Genomic DNA, 18,759 nt, shown 5'->3' on the forward strand with positions numbered 1-18,759 from the left:
GCACATCATTTTCACTATATATGAAACAGAGTATCTTCTTAGTGTAATATTAAGACATATATTCCATTACTGTTCCTATACCACCTAAGAGAAGCTTGTATAACATTCTCCAAGGAATATGCCTCAGACAATGCCATTTGCTTAAAGGGTGCAGGCAGGGAACTAAAGAGGAAAACTGGCCCATGAGATTCTAAAACTAAAGCAATTATACTATCATAAAAATCAGTTGAAAAATTGAGGAGTTACTAAAAGTTTAACTTTATCCATTATACTACAGTATGTTTATTTAGCAGACTGATACTTACGAACATCAAGAGTACTCCTGTATGACATTGCTCAAATGTTGGACACCCTGAGGAATACTTTGTGGCATCATTTTATTAAAAAAAAAATTAAACATTAATGAATCTTACAGATCAAATCCAATCCTATTATTTCATAACTGAGCAAATCGAGGTTAAGTTACCTGTCCAAGGTAACTTGGCCAGGGGAGTGGGAAATAGGAATTAGGGAACCAGAGAAGTTTTCTAAACTTAATATTTAATACAACTAAAGAATATATATACAGGGCTTCCCTGGTGGCGCAGTGGTTGAGAGTCCACCTGCCGATGCAGGGGACATGGGTTCGTGCCCTGGTCCGGGAAGATCCCACATGCTGCGGAGCGGCTAGGCTCGTGAGCCATGGCTGCTGAGCCTGCGCGTCCGGAGCCTGTGCTCCGCAACGGGAGAGGCCACAGCAGTGGGAGGCCCGCGTACCGCAAAAAAAAAAAAAAAAGAATATATATACATATAAACACATATGTACATATATATACACTTTGAAGAATAAACACTCAGGCACCAACTCACCCATGTTTGATATAGAACAGTGCTGTCCAACAAAACTTTCTGCCATGATGGAAAAGATCATTATGTGTTCTGTCCAATACAGTAGCCACAAGTGGCTACTGACACTTAATATGTGGCTGGTGTGACCAAGAAACTCATTTTTAATTTTATCTAATTTTGATGAATTTAAAGAGCCACATGTAGCTAGTGGCTACCATACTGGACAGCACAGACCTTTCCAATTCTATTACACCTGTCCGGGTGCTCCTTCTCTTAACCATTCAACTGCCTACCTTAAATTGTGTGGTCACACTCCTTTGCTTTTGCCCTCCATAGTTTTTATCGCATTTGTGTGCGTCCCTAAACACCACACTGTTGTTTCGTTGTTTCTTGTTTTAATCAAAATATAATCTTGCATATAACCTCCAATTTTTTTCACTGAATATAATGTTTCTAAGATTCACTTGTATTGTTGCATGTTGTAGTTCATTCATTTTCACTGCTGCATAGTGTTTTCCATTGGGTGAATGAGTACAGAACAAATTATCCTTCCTTCTGTCAATGAACATTTGGGTTGTTTCTACTTTTTAATGATGAGTAATTCTGTGAATGTCTCTTGCTTCATATATTATGAATTCTCTATGGTAACTACCACAGAGTTTAAAATTCCCATTCATCCACATCCTCCAAACCCTTTGAAATGACCTTAATTTATGACAATCTAGTGAGAGAAAATGGTGTTTTACCATGCTCTCAATTTGCTTTTCCATGGTTACTAATGGGTTGAGCAAACATTCATTTCCCTGATTCTTCTTTTTTTAAAAAGTGATTATTCGTGTCTTTTGTCCAATTTTCTATTGGTTTTAATATTGATTTGTAGGCTAATTTATATATTCTGGATACCAATACTTTGTCAATTATGCATTACAATATTATTCTCCAAGTTTGTATTTTGCCTCTTCACTCTCTTCATGGTGTCTTTTTATACATAACAGTTCTTAATTTGAATGCAATCAAATTTATCACTCTTCTTTGAGTATTTTACGTCTTGTTTAAAAAATGTTTGCATACTCTGAGTCCATGAAGATTCTTTCCTACATTTATCTCTATACGTTTTAAAGCTCGTCTTTTACACTTGAATCTTCAGTCCACGGGGAATTTTTATGTTTGGTCAGAGGTAAGGGTCCAATTTCATTTTCGCCTGTATAGATAATCATTTGTCTCTGCATTCTCCTTTCTGTAGTTATCTGCAATGCCTCTTCTGTTTTATATCACATTTCCAAACACGTGTGAACATGGTTCTAAGCCCTCTAGTCTGTTCCACTGGTTAATTTGTCTGTCCTACACCAACATCACACTAAGCCTCCATTACTAGTCTTGACATCTGGTAGAGCAAGTCCCACACCTATTCTTCTGTAAAAATGTCAAGATTATTCCTGGCCTTCTGCCCTTCCAAATGATTTTAGAATCAGTCTGAAAAGTTCGCCAAATACCCTGTTAGAATTTTGATTGGAATTGCATTGGCTCTATAGATCAATCTGGAGAGAGCTGACATCTTCACATCCATGAAGCTGGAATATTTATCTAGGTTGGAATACTTATTAGGTTTCATTTGTTTTCAATAAGATTTTTCATGTTCTCCTTACAGTTGCTTGATTTTAATGTATTGTTCACTTCACAAATGTTTCAGCAGTAAAATTATTTCTAAGTATTAAGTTATTATATTATTTGCCTACCTTGAGGGTTAAGGACCTTTGGAAATACCTGCTGGACTAACGTGTTTCTAAATGGTCTCCTTAATTTACACATCCAACAGACATTTATTAAGCACCTAAGTGCCAGACTCCATGCTATGCACTGATGATAAAAAACAAAAACAAAAACCTTCCTCAACTATACTGGTCCCACCCTTGAGAAAATTATTGTCTCTCTTTTGTCTTTTTCCTGCATTCCAGTTCCACCAAAATTATGAAGTTCTTTTTCTATTCTCAGCTTTAGCAATTCTTCCCCCTGGACAATACACCATGCTTCCGTCACTGAAAAACTTGATAGAGTGGTTCTTTTAATTTCATGTTCTCTGAAGAGGAGACAGGAAGGGTGTAATCCTAAGGACGATGATACTTCTCTTCCTACAAGACCTACACACCTGTCACAGTAGATAAAATCATTCAAATCAAGTATATAAACAATTTCAATCATAAGGCTTCAAAACCTCGAAGGGGTGTACAAACTGCCCCAACAAAGAAAGACACAGGCAAACCCAACTAAAGAGAGAGCAGTTTATCTTGAAAGGAAAATGTAATCAAAAGAACCAGAAAAGTATGTGCATGTATATGATTCATATTTAACTGCTGCCATTACATTTTGCTACTGTTTTATTCTGAATGTATCATGTCTCATGCTTCAATAAAATTTTAAACAAAACAAAAAAACGGCATAAACGTACCGTTTCCGCATAGGGAAGTTTTCAGAAGCATTATGAATCATATAACTAAGAAACTGGTGGAAAAGGTGGTTGCCTCAGACTGTACACTGGTGGGGAATCAGAGAGCCTGAACTAAGAGCCTGGTGTAACATAGAAACTGGCGTTAGTCATGCCCGAGAAACGCAGGTCAGACTTCCGGGTCAGCCCTCCACCTCAACCTTTCAACATTACGAGGATCTCTTCCGGGCCTTCCAACCCTGTCTTCATTCTTAAGTCTACACAGGTCTTTCATTCACTGCACACTCAGCACTCCGTCGTGTCAGGTTAGGGGATGGGAATTCTACAGCACTCTCTGCCATCAGAGTTCACCGCCCGAGTAAGGTTTGTATGTAAATAATTACTCCACGATGTGATAATAGATATTTCTGAAAGCAAGTAAAGGACGTAGTCATTCTGTTTCTAGGGAGTGACATCTGAGTTGAGTCCTACAAAGGATTAGCCACGCGAATCATAAAAAAAAAGGGGGTGGGGTGAGGGCAGGCCATTTCTGCAGAGAGAAAGGCATGGTTAAAGGGACTGGCGAGGGCTGGAAGCTGAGACCAAGAGAAGCTGGTGGCGTGAGAAGGTCTCACAGCGGGTGGAGGTTGGGGGATCTCGGATTTGCAGGCGAAGCCAGAGCCCCGGCCTCGGGAAGGAGAGGTCCGCGCCCTCCCTGCGGCCACTCCCCGCAGTCGGCTTCAGGCCAGCCCACCCCCCGCTCCAAGCCCCTTGACAAACCGGGGAAACGCCCCAAGGAGGTGGCCCGGCCAGGGGTGGAAACGCCCCCAAGCCCCGGCGCCCCAGACCCTGCCCGGCGGGCTGGCCGCACCTTGCCAAGCAGTCGCGTCACACCCTCACTGTTGAACTCCATCTCCAGCCAGGACCGTGAGTCGGGTTCTGAGACCCCAGCCCGGGAATCTCCTTCCGCACTGTCCTGGACGGGGGCTGCCGAGGATCAAACTTCCCGAGCGGTTCAAGGCCCCGCCCCTTCCCAGACTCGAAAGTCCACCGGTGTCCAACGCCCTAGGCTCAGCGAGGCTCCGCCCCGAGTCGCACCACCGCTCCTCCGCGAACCCCGAGCGCGTTCAGAAACGCGTGAGCGCCAAGGAAACCACGACCCAGCTTGCTGGAGGGAAACTTGGGGACATCGGTGAAGACAGGAATAGGAAGGACCCGAGGAGAAGCAGTAAAGGAGGTAGAAGATATTGGCGCTGTTCTGGGAGAGAGTTTCGAGAAGGATATGATAAATTCAGTAGAGTATCGAGAAAGATCAAGAAAGACCCCAAATTGTGGTTGGATTTAGGAAGGAAGAGGTAATGGAGCTTCAAAAGAGAAATTTCGGGGGGGCTGGATAGGAAAACGGACGCAGGAGGAGAATTGTCAGAACTGGGAAATAAGACAGCCGAGAGAGGGTGGTGTGCCTTTGGCGGGGCGGGGCAGAGCATAACAGCGTTGGTGGCCGAGAGAGGAAAAAGTCAGGCAACAGAGTTTGAAGACAAAAAAGGTAGATTGGTGGTTAATGTCATCTGGAGAAGTAAGACGAAGAGATGCAATTTGCGGGCCTTGTTTGGTTTCCTTGAATGAGTTACTTACCTGCTTTGCATCCCTGGTTTGAGCCAGTGGTCCTAAAAAGTCCTGGGAGCTGGCTATTGTAACTGTCAAGAGGTTGGGTGGGCAGGAAGGTGATTGTATTTATAGGAAGAGCCAAAGGTAGGAATGCTGTGATTCTATTGGGAGAAGAAAGCGAAAGACTGGAAGGAGCACTTATTTATTCAACAAACTTTTGTTGAGCATTGGCTACTTGCTAGATATTGTCGGGGAGGAAGAAATTTTCCTCTATTCTTCTAGCTTCCTCTGGCTGTCTAAGAAGTAAACTGACACCAGACAGAATAATAGGAGAAAATCAAACAAAAGTTAATAGCATGTATACCTGGGAGAGACCCAGGAGAACTGAGTGACTCGCCTTAATGGCCGAAGCCCTCACCTTAAATACCATCTTCAGCTATGGCAAAAGAGGATGTTGGGGGTTGTGGTTTGAGACTTCAAAGGGGAGAAAGGCAGTTCACATGGAGAAGGTAAATACTTGGTAAACAAATGTTTGCTGGCCCTTGCAGAGACTAGGTGACTCTGATTTCTAGGCTCTGCCGAGTTCCCGCCACCACACCTATCCCATATTCTTTGCAGATATCTCTGGTGACACCTTAATTAGGGGAACGGGCCTTCTCTCTAAATCCTTTTAGGCAGTTAGGGGGAAGTCTTTGGGGCCTTAAAAATGGACATCCTAAGTTAACCCTCCTGCCAAAGAGACACGTTCTAGGGTGACAAATTTTGCTCCCCTGCAATATTTTTCTAGGTCTGAGGATACTGCAGTAAACAAAATAGACAAAAGTATCAGCAGTCCTAAGGCTGTCATTCTTTTATTAGTAGAAGGAGAGCAAAACAATAAAAATAGTAAGTAAATTAGACCGTATGTAAGAACTGATTAAGTGTTGTGGGGAATAATTTTTAAAAGGCAGGTTAAGGAAGTGAGGGTGGGTCTCCTTGAGAGGTGAGAAAGTAAGCATTCCATATTAGAGGGCAACCAGAGCCCTAAGGCAGACGTGTGCTTGGGGAGAGTCAAAACCGCGGGGAGGCCAGTGTGGCTGGAGTCCAAAGAAGAGGTGAGGAAGCAGAAGTAGGCTACGTCAGAGAAATAAGGGGGAGCCACAGATGGTTTAGGACAGTGATTCTTCCTGTGTGGTCCCCAGACCTGCAGCCTCAGCATCACCTGGAACTTGTTAGAAATACGGATTCTAAGGCCTCACCCCAGACTTAACAGAATCAGAAACTCTGGGGATCAGGTCAAGCAATCTGTTTTAACAAGCCTGGGTGATTCTAACCACTATAAGAACTTTGCGGACAACTGTGACTCTGGCTTGTCAATGCCCTCCTACCAGAGACCATCAGGAACACACCCATACTTAAACAAGTTGGGTTGATTACCCCTTCCGGTGAGGGAGCAGATACTGTGGAGAACCACTGGGACAGCTGAGTAAGAGTGTGGAAAGAACCTATTATAGGATTTGGGCTCTGCGTGATTTGGGAGAGGGCTTAAGGAATCAAAGCTTTATTTTGGATTGGGTGCTGTCAGAAGGCAGGGACAATTCTATGATTGGGTATCTCAATATATATTATCTCTCAGATGGGTAAGCTAGAGCAAGTTTAAGGCTGTAATTGGTAGAGAACCAGTAGTCGCATTAGCAGAGAGAAGAGGATGTTTGGGTATTTCCTGGGTTGCACAGTGACCTTGTTTTTGTCTCTGCTTAGAAGAAATTATGACGAGGCCTTGTTTGGTCTCATTTTATCATGGTCTGAGTGACCCTGTCTGATGTCAGTGTTCTGAGATGGTTTATATCCAACAGGAGACAACAGGAGCCTGGCTGTGAGGGCCAGGTCAGCTTGTAGCAACACTGAGACCTAGCTAGGTCAGTCCGGTTCCCAGATGCAAGGGGCTGCTTTTTTCTTTCTTAGGCTTTTGCTCTGAGAGAGAGGAAGCCACTGGAGGGTTTTGAACAGAGGAGTGACACGATCTGACTGAGTTGAAAAAGAATAAGTCTGACAGATGAGTTGTGAAGAGACTTGGGGTGGGGGGTGGGGAGTGGAGAGTGGAAGCCGGGAGACAAGGTAGGAGGTGAGACGGTTGAAGGATAAGAGGCTTGTTAAGAGCACCTCAGCCAGATCTAACACACCTCAGAAACTTCGAAACTTCCAGAGATTCTAAGATTTAACAGATCCTATCAGAAATCCATTAATCAAGGAAAAGCTATCAAGTTAGAAGTAAGGCCTGAACAAGGTTCTTCCATCTTTTATGAAAGAACCTTTTATGGAAGAGGCCTTCCATCCAAACCACCAATTCTCTTCTGGTTTAATAACTACGGATGAATTATAGGCACTAGGAACACTCTACGCCTGTTGTGTGTGTGTGTGTGCACACACGTGCATGTGTGTAGCTATCAGTTCCCATGTGGAAGGTACATTGCTAAGAGTTTTATGCGCTTCATTGCAGTTAATCTTCACAAAACCCTAGATGGAATTATTATCAATTATTATCTCACTTTTACTGTTGAGCAAACTGAGGTTTAGTGAAGTATTTCCTATTTCCTTGTTTCTGATATCCTGTTGAATAAGAGATGTATTACTGACAATGTTCGGGGGAGAAAAGGTTACAAAATTAAATATACATACCAGTTTTAACCCCACTTTTGGGAATTTGTCTTAGAGAAATAGAAGTACCCAGGATGTATGCATTATACAAAGATGTTAATTATATTAAAAGAGAAAAAAAGTCCTCAGGCTAAGAAATGGGAAAAGTGTATATTCTGCTCCTTTGTTTATAGTTTGAGAAAAAACACAAGAATGGTTTTTCTTGGTCCTCTGCTTCTGATCTCTGTTTATACTCTTTGCTTTCATAGTTATGTGTCCTATCAGACACATTGTTTAGGGATAAAACCTCGGTATTCTGAATATCAGACAAATGTATCCTCATCATTTACTTCTTTAAAAAAAGTTTTAATTGTAAAATACACATAATGTACAATTTACCATCTTAACCATTTTTAAGTATACAGTTCGGTGGTATTAATTACATTCGTAATGTTTTACAGCCATCACTACCATCTGTCCCATAATTCTTTTCATCTTGTAAAACAAACTCTGTACCCTTTAAACAATAACTTCCCATTCTTCCCTCCCTCCAGCCCCTGGCAAGCACCATTCTGCTTTCTGCCTTTGTGATTTTGACTACTCTAAGTATGTCACCAGTGGAGTAGAGAGTCCAGAAACAGACCCTCACATATATGGTCAATTATTTTTGACAAAAGTGCCAAGACCATTCAGTGGGAAAAGGACAGTTTTCTCAGCAAATGGTGTTGGGAAAACTGAATATCCATATGCAAAAATGAAGTTAGATCCTTATCTAATACCATATACAAATACTAACTCAAGATGGATCAAAGACCTAAATGTAAGCCCTAAAACAATAAAACTCTTAGAAAAAAATGTAGGACAAAAGCGTTATGACATTGGATTTGGCAGTGATTTCTTGGATATGACACCAAACACATAGGCAACAAAAGAAAAAATTAGACAGATTGGACCTCATGAAAATTTAGAAATTTTGTTCATCAGAAGACAGTATTGGGAATTCCCTGGCGGTCCAGTGGTTGGGACTCAGTGCTTTCACCGCCACGGCCCGGGTTCAATCCCTGATCGGAAAACTAAGGTCCCACAGGCTATGTGCAGCGCGGCCAAAAAAAAAAAAAAACCAAAAACACAAGACAGTATCATTTACTCTTTAGATGTGTGGAGCTTATATTGTTATTCATTGACTGACAGCATATGCTGCATCTCAGGCCATCCTTCCACAAATGTCCTTTGACCTTGTGAAATGAAACTGCAATCTTTCTTTTCTTAAACTAGTTCTTTTTTCTCAAGATTTTATATCGCCTCTCAATTTTCATGCTCTGTCTGAACTGGCGTGCTTTTTTTTGGTCATTTTGCTGCTTCTCTGGTTAAGTAAAAAATTGGCAACGTGCAAGAGAAATGTGTCCAAGAAATTTTGTTTATGACAATCACAGCATTGTTTATGGTGATAAAAAGTTGGGAAAACAATCTAAATGCACATTGTGCCTGTTACTAATTTATTACCTTTCAGTTCCAAATACACCATTTATTGCTTGCTCTGCTATTGTGGAGCTGGACCTTTTAAGCATTTCTCTCTTGCTAGTGGGCACAATGTTAAGTTTTGTCAATAGAGGGCCTGGGGGTGATACTGCAAGGAGGAAGAGACTTCCTCCTTCCAGTGTGCTTTTGTTCTGGGTCCTACTGTGTGGCTGCCAGTGGCATGAGTCGGGATATCCAGTAGTGCTCACCTCTGTCGAATTTCAGTGGCCCCTGTGTAGGGTGCTTTCCATTGAGTTTCAGTGGCGCTCCTGCTACTCAATGAGTTCTACCACCCCCAACAAGGTGGCTTCCCAGTACATTCTACTGGCATATTCCCAGAGGGTAGATTCTCAGCAATGATCAGTAAGCTTGACAGACACCCCCCATGGAGACTTCCCAGCAAATTCCACCAGCATCTCAGAGGGTGGTGCCCTACGTACCAGGCTCGGCCTACAGCAGCTCATTGGATATCCCTACCATGACCACTACTTGTCCAAGTTTTGGATCTCAACCCTGGAAGGGCAGAGACTCTTTCAAGTTTATTCCTTCCTTGGATGCTTTGCCTCAGTTCTAGTGGTGGTGGCTGCTCCCTATATATGCTATTCCTGTGACATGTAGAGCTTTCTACCTCTTCCATTAATCTCCTGTTCCTAGTTAATAATTCTTTTTATCGAACATTCTCTGTTCAAATTACTGTGTAGTTTCTATCTCCTGACTAGATCTTGACTGATATACCCATTATTAGGAGAAAGATGAGGGAATTCCCTGACGGTCCAGTGGTTAGGACTCGGCACCTTCACTGCTGGGGCCTGGGTTCAATCCCTGGTCGGGGAACTAAGATCCCACAAGCCATACGGCTCGGCCAAAAAAAAGAGAGAGAGAGAAAGAAGAAATACACGTGGAATATTATACAGGAATTAAAAAAAAATAAGTTAGACTTCTGCTTCTGTCTATGAAGAATCAACTGCTACAGGAGTTGTCTTCTCTCCATAAACAAATAGAAAACTGCATAAAATATATGAAATAATTATTTTCACATCTTGCACAAGGGCCAGCACCAGACTGTGAACTTTGAAAGAAAGGAAACAAGAGATGAGCTTTAAAAGCCCCTGCCTACTGCCCAGAGGCAGTTTTCAGACTGCAGCACAGAGAGGGGTTACCCAAACGAAGCTGAATTGAAAAGAAAGATAGTGGCGTACCAAGGAGGCCAAAGTGCCAGGAATTTGCAGGATGTAGTACTGAAAAGAGGCAATTCCACAGAGAAAAAACTCTGGACATCTCCACAGGGACCCTTGTGAGTCTTTAGCTGAGTTCTGTCTGTGCACACATGGGGTAAAATTCCATGAGGCCCGGAAAAGAACCACCCAGAAACAGTAGGCCAAACATTTCTTGGAGCTCCCAGAAGGGCTGCGAGTTGTGGGAAATTCCACCGATCAGAAAGACCTAATACCATTGGCATCAGAGAGAGCGCTTAAAAGGGTCATAACTCAGTAGTGGGGATGATTATCTCTAGAGTAAACGCTGCTCCTGGCCCACCATAACAAAGCTTAAAACTTGCCTCAGAACACTCAAACTGATTGCAGGTAACTTAATTGCATCCCAGAAGAAAACCCAACACTATCAAAAAGAATACAACAGGGCTTCCCTGGTGGTGCAGTGTTTAAGAATCCACCTGCCAAAGCAGGGGACATGGGTTTGAACCCTGGTCCTGGAAGATCCCACATGCCGCGGAGCAACTAAGCCTGTGTGCCACAACTACTGAGCCTGCACTCTGGAGCCCGCGAGCCACAGCGACTGAGCCCGCGTGCCACAACTACTGAAGCCCGTGTGCCTAGAGCCCGTGCTCTGCAACAAGAGGAGCCACCACAATGAGAATCCCACGCACTGCTACAAAGAGTTGTCCCCACTTGCCACAACTAGAGAAAGCCTGTCTGCAGCAACGAAGACCCAACGCTGCCATAAATTAATTAATTAATTAATTTAAAAAAAAAAAGAATACAACGAAATGCAGCCCTCAACACTGTAAAATTCACCATATTAAACATCCAACCAAAAGTTACCAGGCATTCAAAGAAACAGGAAAATATCACCCACAACAAAGAGAAAAATCAACCATTGAAACAGCCCCAGAAATGATAGAGATGATAGATTTGCAGACAGCTTCCTTAAAATGCTTATTATCGATCTCATAAATATACTCAAGGATGTAAAGGAAAACATGAACACCATATGGAGAAAAATGAAAGGTAGAATTAAAAAAAAAAGAGAGAAGTTGAACTTCTAGAGATGAAAAATACAAAATCAAATTAAAAATACACTGTATGGGATTAACAGAAGTTTCGAAGATTAGGGGGAAAGATGAGTGAACTTGAAAAAGACAGCAATGGAAACTATCCAAAATGAAACACAAAGAGAAGAAAAATGAACAGAGTACCAGCAAGCTGTGGGACAGAATCACACTGGTTATTGGTCTAATACACAAGTAGTGGAGGTCACAGAAGGGGAAAGGCGGGGACAGAAAAAGTGTTTGAAGGAACAGTAGCCAAATATTTTTCTAATTTGATGAAAACCATAAGCCCACAGATTCAAGAAGTTCACCAAACCCCTGGTAGAAGAAACATGCAGAAAGTTACACAAAGCAACCTGAAAATAAAATTGCTGAAAATTAGTGAGAGAGAAATTTTTAAAGAGGCAGTTTTCTTTCTTATTTTTCTTAACATCTTTATTGGAGTATAATTATTTTACAATGTTGTGTTAGTTTCTGCTGATTCACTTTTTTATACATACATCCCCATATCCCCTCCCTCTTGGGTCTCCCTCCCACCCTCTCTATCCCAACCCATAGGTGGTCACAAAGTACCAAGCTGATCTCCCCGTGCAATGCAGCTGCTTCCCACTAGCTATCTGTTTTACATTTTGTAGTGTATACATGTCAGTGCTACTCTCTCACTTCGTCCCAGCTTACGCTTCCCCCTCCCCGTGTCCTCAAGTCCATTCTCTATGTCTGTGTCTTTATTCCTGTCCTTACCCTGGGTTCATCAGAACCGTTTTTTTTTCTTTTAGATTCCATATATATGCATTAGCATACAGTACTTGTTTTTCTCTTTCTGACTTACTTCACTCTGTATGACAGACTCTAGGTCCATCCACCTCATTACAAATAACTCAATTTCGTTTCTTTTTATGGCTGAGTAATATTCGATTGTGTATATGTGCCACATCTTCTTTATCCATTCATCTGTCGATGGACACTTAGGTTGCTTCCATGTCCTGGCTATTGTAAATAGTGCTGCAGTGAACATTGTGGTACATGACTCTTTTTGAATTATGGTTTTCTCAGGGTATATGCCCAGTAGTGGGATTGCTGGGTCATATGGTAGTTCTATTTGTAGTTTTTTAAGGAACCTCCATACTGTTCTCCACAGTGGCTGTATCAATTTACATTCCCACCAGCAGTGCAAGAGGGTTCCCTTTTCTCCACACCCTCTCCAGCATTTATTCTTTGTAGATTTTTGATGATGGCCATTCTGACCGGTGTGAGGTGATACCTCATTGAAGTTTTGATTTGCATTTCTCTAATGATCAGTGATGTTGAGCATCCTTTCATGTGTTTCTTGGCAGTCCGTATATCTTCTTTGGAGAAATGTCTGTTTAGGTCTTCTGCCCATTTTTGTATTGGGTTGTTTGGTTTTTTGATATTGAGCTGCATGAGCTGCTTGTAAATTTTGGAGATTAATCCTTTGTCAGTTGCTTCATTTGCAAATATTTTCTCCCATTCTGAGGGCTGTCTTTTGGTCTTGTTTATGGTTTCCTTTGCTGTGCAAAACCTTTGAAGTTTCATTAGGTCCCATTTGTTTATTTTTGTTTTTATTTCCATTTCTCTAGGAGGTGGGTCAAAAAGGATCTTGCTGTGATTTATGTCATAGAGTGTTCTGCCTATGTTTTTCTCTAAGAGTTTTATAGTGTCTGGCCTTACATTTAGGTCTTTAATCCATTTTGAGTTTATTTTTGTGTATAGTATAGGAAGTGTTCTAATTTCATTCTTTTACATGTAGCTGTCCAGTTTTCCCAGCACCACTTATTGAAGAGGCTGTCTTTTCTCCATTGTATATTCTTGCCTCCTTTATCAAAGATAAGGTGACCATATATGTGTGGGTTTATCTCTGGGCTTTCTATCCTGTTCCACTGATCTATATTTCTGTTTTTGTTCCAGTACCATACTGTTTTGATTACTGTAGCTTTGTAGTATAATCTGAAGTCAGGGAGCCTGATTCCTCCAGCTCCGTTTTTCTTTCTCAAGATTGCTTTGGCTATTCAGGGTCTTTTGTAAACAGACACTTTTCATATGATCCAGCAATCCTCCTCCTGGGATTCACCCTAAAAAATTAAAACTTATATTCCCTTAAAAAGCTGTACACAAATATTTATAACATCTCTATTCAAAAAACAAAATCTCTATTCAAAATAGCCCCAAACTAGAAACAACCCTATTGTTCTTTGACAGGTAAATTGATAAACCGATACATCCATACAATGGAATAATATTCCATAAAAAAGAACTAACTCTTGTACAACATGAATGAATCTCAAAAGCATTAATGCTAAGTGAAAGAAGCCAGTGGAAGAAGGTTATGATTCCATTTATATGAAGTTTTAGAAAACGCAAAAGCAGATCAGTGGTTGCCAGGGGCCAAGGGATTTAGGGAGAAGGGATTGACTGCAAAGGTGCACGGGGAGCTTTTTGAGATGATCACAATTTTTTCTATCCTGATTGTGGTGGTAGTTACAAGAATGACACATTTTAAAATACATATCAACTGTACACTAAAAATGAGTGTGCTTTATCACATGTGATTTATACCTCAATAAAGCTTATTATTAGAAACAAAAAAGGAATGTGTTTAGATTTTTTATCAATTAACCCAGGAGGATGTCCGTGATGTATTGTTATAGGAGAAAAGCAAGTTACATAGTAGCACGTGTAGTGTGATCACCTTAAATAAAACAACACTGAAAAAACCCCTCTGTATCCCTCTATATGTATAGTGATATTTGCAAGCTTGTAGAGAAGTCTTGGGCAGAAGAACACACACTAAGCTGGTAACACTGGTTACATCATGTGACTAAGAAAGAGGGGGAGAGTATTACGTTTTTCTTTATACATCTTTGGATAGTTTCATGTTTTACAATGATTTATCATGAAAATAAAGGGAATATGAAAATAATAGGGAGATGTGTATGTAGGAGGAACTTTGGTGGAGGGAGAGGTCTACTGTACCAGTGCAGGGAGGTCAAAGGGATCAAGATAAGGTCATTAAACGTGACAAAAAGGAGATCTTCGGTAACCTCCGAGAGAGCATCTTAAGTAGTGAGGTGGGGGCAGAAGTCAGGATGTGATGCATGGAAGAAAAGCATGGACTGGAAAGAAAGGCTTTGGGTATGGACCACTTGTTTAGGAAGTTTGGTCGTAAAAGGCAGTTAAGAAACAGACAGTTAAGAAGGGAGCCACAGCAACAGTTGGAGGTTTTTGTGAGTAGAGGACAAGGATACTTATGGCTTCTTGAAGGCCAAGAAAAGAGAACCAGGACTTACCTGGTGGCTCAGTGGTTAAGAATCCGCCTGCCAGTGCAGGGGACACAGGTTCGAGTCCTGGTCCGGGAAGATCCCACATGCCGCGGAGCAACTAAGCCCATGTGCCACAGCTACTGAGCCTGCACTCTAGAGCCCGCGAGCCACAACTACTGAAGTCCGCGTGCCTAGAACCCGTGCTCCGCAACAAGCGAAGCCACTGCAATGAGAAGCTTGCGCACCGCAACAAAGAGTAGCCCCTGCTCGCCGCAACTAGAGAAAGCCCGAGCGCAGCAATGAAGACCCAGTGAAGCCAAAAATATAATAATAATAAATAAATAAATTTATTTAAAAATAATAAAAAGAAAAGAAAAGAGAACCAGTGGACAGGAGCTGACCAAAGGAACTGAAGAATGGTGTAAAATGGTGGTGAGACAGCCCTTGAGATGGGAGGGGAGGGATTGCAAGGACAGAAATAAAGAGTTCTCATTTCCCTAGAATTCAGTTTTGTTTCATTCACGGCTGTCATAGACCTAGGAACACACCTTTCCCAATCCCTGTCTCTAGTCTAAAGAGCCCAACTTGCTAACAGGCAACTGGGCCCTGATCTGGAGCATCACCTGTGTGACCTAGTGCAGGTCACTCAGGCTCTGTAAACCTCAGTTTTCTCATTAGTAAAATGGGATAAATAATAGTACCTACCTCATATTGTTGTTGTGAGATAACGCATTCAAAGAGCTTAGTTTGCTGCTCAACTGCTGGTCTGGGGGCAGTCTCTCTGACCTGTTGTGGCCTGGGCCATATAATCAGTGATGTCACAATGCCCTACTAGACTCCAGCTTCTCTATTAGGGAGTTGCAGATCCTTTGGAGCTAAGGACTGGAACTGATATGCGAGACCTCTCCCAACTGAGGGTTTCATGAGCATACTCCTTTGTCAAGATCTTGGTGAATAGTCTTTTGCTGTGCAATCGTGTCTTAGAAGTTGTTTTACTTATTATCATGATCGTGCTTGGCTGGATGCTTTCTGTTGGATTTGCATGTTACATGGGCACATTTCCAGAGTTTGTGGTAAGGAGTGACCTTGCCTGTTAATCCCTCGTAGTCAGTCCTGGCTCTGGCTAACCCTCCCAGCTGGCGTTTCTGACCAAACAGGAAAGATAGTTGGGGTCTCACCACTAATAAGAGGTCAGGATGTGGTGGGAACAAAGTTTCCCAGGCTACTTCCCATCCCATTGGGACATCGTTAAGCCTTTCCCCCTCCACTTGGGTACTTAACATCACTTATTTCAAAGCACTATGGAATTTATAAGGGGTCTGGTGGAGACAGTGCCTGACTTCTGGATTTCAGGCCAAGTGGATCAGTGGTTGCTGGGAGGAAAGGGAATGTGGACATTGGTGGGACCTTTTCAGCAGCCCTTCCAGTCACATACAGAGCCAACGAGTTGGGCCAGCTCTGCCTTTGAGTTTCTTTCTTCCTCAGCCTCCAACTCTGAAATGGAAGGAGAGGTAGGCTGTTCAGGAGAGCAAGACACACCTGAGGAGTCGGATTTTGGATGAAGATCTGCAGCTGTGAGTGGGCATGAAGGTCTGTTGGGCTGGATTCTTCCCTTTCAAGAGAACTCAGTGGCACCCTGAAATCTCAATGGAAAGCTTACATTCCTCTGGAAAATAAAATAGACTGCGGAAGGGGAAAGAATTTGGGGAGTACTGCTGAGGACAGCAAGCCCTGGTTCGAAGATTTGTCAATAACCGTACCTCAGGGGTATTCTTTTCAAAGACTGTTCCATCTATTAACTTATTTTCTCCATGCAAACTCTGTAATAAATTAGACCAGCATTTTTAATGCCCTCTTTGGCAGATGCTGAAACTGGAGTTAGTGTAAATTTGAGTTCAAGTCCTAACCTTGCAACTTCCTAGCCATGTGACCTTGAGAAAGTTCAATCTCTCTGAACCTCAAGTTTCTTCCTCTGTATAATGGAGATGTTCCAGTACCTTTCTGTTTTTGTGAGGATTACATTTGGGAATTCATGTAAAGCATTTATTGCAAAGCTTGACAATTAGCATTTAGTAAATGCTAACTTAACAACTAGGCAAAATAATGAACCAGTCAACAAAGAGTTACTGGTGACTATACTTACCTAGGGCCACACAAACCAACCCATTTGTGAAGCTGGGTGCAAGCATAGATCTCAGGACTTAATACCTCTCTCACTCATTCCACTAGACCAGCCTGCCGATAGGAAACATTAGTAGCCGTGTCCTTTTAGCAAACCATTTCCTGGGTTTCTCAAATCCCACCCCGTGTCATTCAGACCAGTTTTTTCAAAGATGTTCCCATTGTTAAACTTAACTCTAAGAGTCTTAGTAATATGCCAGTTACAGGAGCAGGTTTTCTGGGAAGCTCCTCCAGAAGGCATGGGTATCTATCAAGTCCCAGGCCCATACTAGGAGCAAGGCATGATGGTCGTTCTTTTGTTTGTTTGTTTTCTCAATCTGCCCCAGAATTTCTATGAGAGTATTGGCCCAACAGTCAGACCTGTGTGGGGCGGGGATGCAGATGGAGGCACTGGGCACTTGTTCAGCTTGAGCCACTGCCACAGTGTGATCCTGACCAAACCACTGAAACTATTCTGTGCCTCGGTTTCTCCAGCTATGAAATGGGCATAATAGCCCATCTTCCTTTTCTTCCCTTCTCAGGGAAGTTGATAGGAGGCTTCCCCTGCACGATGAGGGTTTAACTGTGCCATTTTGCAAAGTGCAAGATTTTTCTTCTTTAAATAGCCTAACAATAGTATTTAAGTAATTGCTTATAGCGTACATACCCAGTCACTCCTCCCAGTTAATCCAGGGTGTGTTTTATTTGGCTTTGTTCACAGCAGTGTTTTTTTTTTTTTGCATCTGATTGCATAAAGCAAGTAGTCAAAATTTTGGCAGGTGATGAGTTAATAAAGATATCAGCTAGATCCTAACCACACAGAGTCACTAAAGAATGGGGCCCTTCTGCTAAGGGCTCTTCAGCCTCTACACATCTGGCATCCTGGCCAACTGTCCCATAGCTACTCACTCTGATCCCCAAGGTCACAGGAGCTGATGTCACAATTGGTGTCTGAGCTCTGACCACCAAATAGCCATGGCGAGCCACTTCAGGTCAGACTAGACCACGAAGCTTCTCAGCCAGGAGCTATCATGCTGGACCATCCACCATCTGGTCTTGAATGAAGACAGCCCAGTTTCCAGGACTCAGGAAATAGAACACCACACCTTTCAGAACCGCCTGTTTCCCCCTGCACACACCACCAGCTAAGCAAGAAGCCCCACAATGATCGTTGTCTTCTGGATGCTTCTCATTGCAGGAACGATGTGGAAGGGATATAAGTATCCCCCAGGAGGGGTAAATGTGCCTTCAACTGTGTTCTCTCTTCCCACTTTGAAATGTATTCCCCGAGATAAATGAACTAAGCATCAAAATCCAACTTTAGAAACAAATACTCTCTTCTTTATTAAGTTATTGTAGCATACCTACTTCTATTCTTATTCACTATCTACTTAGAGTTGAGAGAGTTCCCTCTTTCATGTGATCTTTTATACATCTTTTCCTAAGAGTCTTTACTTTTTTTAAGTTCTTCAGTGTCTTTCAAAAAAACTGGAGGTATAAAGATATTTCAGGCCCAGACTCAAAGCTGTCTGACAGTGCTGACCTAGTCTCATGCTCATGGGACACTTTATATGTTCAGCCTTCTATACCACTTAGCCCACACCAGCAACCCACGCTTAACTGTCCCTCATCAGGTAAACACTGGTCTGTAAAACGGTTCTGGTGGCAGATGTCTCTTTTCTCTCTCCTCCTGTTAAGACCTTGGATGTTCATCTTTTCTTTGCCTCTTGTCAGCTCCCACACTGCTAAGCCCCTGTGGCAACTGGGATTGGAGGCATTAGGTGAGACAGAATTGGACACAGCTACCCCTGCCTGCCCTTGAGGGCAGCTATCTCAGCCCCACACCCTAGCAAGCACTAGACAAGACCCACCTGACATACTTTTTTCTTCCCAGATTCCGGTGGAAATAAGCAAAGATGATCCTGGTGAAGTAATGCAGCTCTGAAGCTTTCCTGACAAGCTGTACTGTTCCTGTTGGTTTCACATAAAGTAATTGCATACCATTTTGTCACATTTTATGTAACAAGTTACCATACTTTTTT

General features: G+C 42.3%; 2 protein-coding genes and 1 long non-coding RNA gene across 6 annotated transcripts in view; 2 read left to right on the forward strand and 1 right to left on the reverse strand.

Moving 5' to 3' along the window:
* UEVLD (UEV and lactate/malate dehyrogenase domains) overlaps positions 1-4,227 on the reverse strand; it is a 46,565-nt gene extending 42,338 nt beyond the window's left edge. For all 4 annotated transcript variants that reach the window (XM_060018596.2, XM_060018597.2, XM_060018598.2 and 1 more), the window contains exon 1: positions 4,122-4,227. In XM_060018596.2, the coding sequence (XP_059874579.1) occupies positions 4,122-4,163 (42 nt within the window). In that variant the 5' untranslated portion in view covers positions 4,164-4,227. The remainder of the gene's footprint in view (positions 1-4,121) is intronic.
* On the forward strand, positions 767-18,757 carry LOC138414152 (uncharacterized). Its single transcript, XR_011246573.1, has 3 exons — positions 767-3,634; positions 4,170-4,487; positions 18,612-18,757. It is a non-coding gene; the product is annotated as an uncharacterized lncRNA (long non-coding RNA).
* MISFA (mitochondrial sheath formation associated) lies at positions 15,327-16,135 on the forward strand. Its single transcript, XM_060019683.1, is given in 2 exon segments — positions 15,327-15,630; positions 16,043-16,135. Coding segments are annotated over 2 exon segments (162 nt in total). The 5' UTR covers positions 15,327-15,561.
* Positions 18,758-18,759: the final 2 nt, after the last annotated feature.

This window comes from Delphinus delphis, chromosome 8 (assembly GCF_949987515.2).
Source record: "Delphinus delphis chromosome 8, mDelDel1.2, whole genome shotgun sequence".
NCBI classification, from domain to species: Eukaryota; Metazoa; Chordata; class Mammalia; order Artiodactyla; family Delphinidae; genus Delphinus; species Delphinus delphis.